At 36.9% G+C, this 851-nt stretch overlaps 1 protein-coding gene across 1 annotated transcript; it reads left to right on the forward strand.

Moving 5' to 3' along the window:
* Positions 1-6: 6 nt before the first annotated feature.
* LOC114042487 (olfactory receptor 2T29-like) lies at positions 7-513 on the forward strand (the record flags this gene model as incomplete). Its single annotated transcript, XM_027861206.1, has 1 exon — positions 7-513. A coding segment is annotated over one exon (507 nt), but the record flags the coding sequence as incomplete, so codon positions are not given.
* Positions 514-851: the final 338 nt, after the last annotated feature.

An 851-nucleotide genomic window follows, 5' to 3' on the forward strand; every position in this document is an offset into this window, starting at 1 on the left:
GTCTGTTGGTTTTTGGGCTCCATTGATGGTTTCACGCTCACCCCTATAACCATGAGCTTCTTATTTTGTAAATCCCGAGAGATCCAGCACTTCTTCTGCGAAGTTCTCGCCTTGTTGAAAATCTCCTGCTCAGATACCTCTCTCTATGAGAGTGTCATGTACGTGTGCTGTGTCCTTATGCTCCTCATCCCTCTCACAGTTATTTTAAGTTCTTACTCCTTTATCCTCCTTACAGTCTATACAATGAATTCGGCTACTGGTCGTAGGAAAGCATTTGTCACATGTTCTTCCCATGTAAGTGTTGTTATTCTCTTTTATGGAGCTGCTGTTTATAACTACATGTTCCCTGTCTCTTATCATACTGTTGAAAAGGATATGATGGTGTCTGTCTTCTACAATATCCTAACACCTGTTATAAATCCTCTCATCTACAGTATCCGGAATAAAGAGGTCACAGTAGCTTTGAAGAAAATATTATGGTCAAAGCTGATTTTAGCTTATTTTCAGAAGTAGAATATGGTCTCCAAATACTTAAAAACACTCTACATTCTTTTATTATCTATCATTGGTTCATTCAATTCATGTTGCCTTGTGATAAATAGGCATCTCCCTCCTTCCCTTCTCCTTCTAAATCAATTTCTTCTTCTTGAGAGTTTTTGAAACCTTTTGGGATAATCTTTTCCTAGTTTAGTATAAAAATCCTTGACATTTACGCCAGATTATAAGGATTTGATTTCTCTACCCGTAACCTGTTAGCTAGGTTACCTTGAAGAAATGACTGAAAGTCTCTGAGACTTGGTTAACTTTTCTGTCTAATGTAGTGTTAACGAAATAGTTATGAAATATCTAAA

Source organism: Vombatus ursinus, unplaced genomic scaffold, assembly GCF_900497805.2.
Source record: "Vombatus ursinus unplaced genomic scaffold, bare-nosed wombat genome assembly UNPS02000558.1, whole genome shotgun sequence".
Classification (NCBI taxonomy): Eukaryota; Metazoa; Chordata; class Mammalia; order Diprotodontia; family Vombatidae; genus Vombatus; species Vombatus ursinus.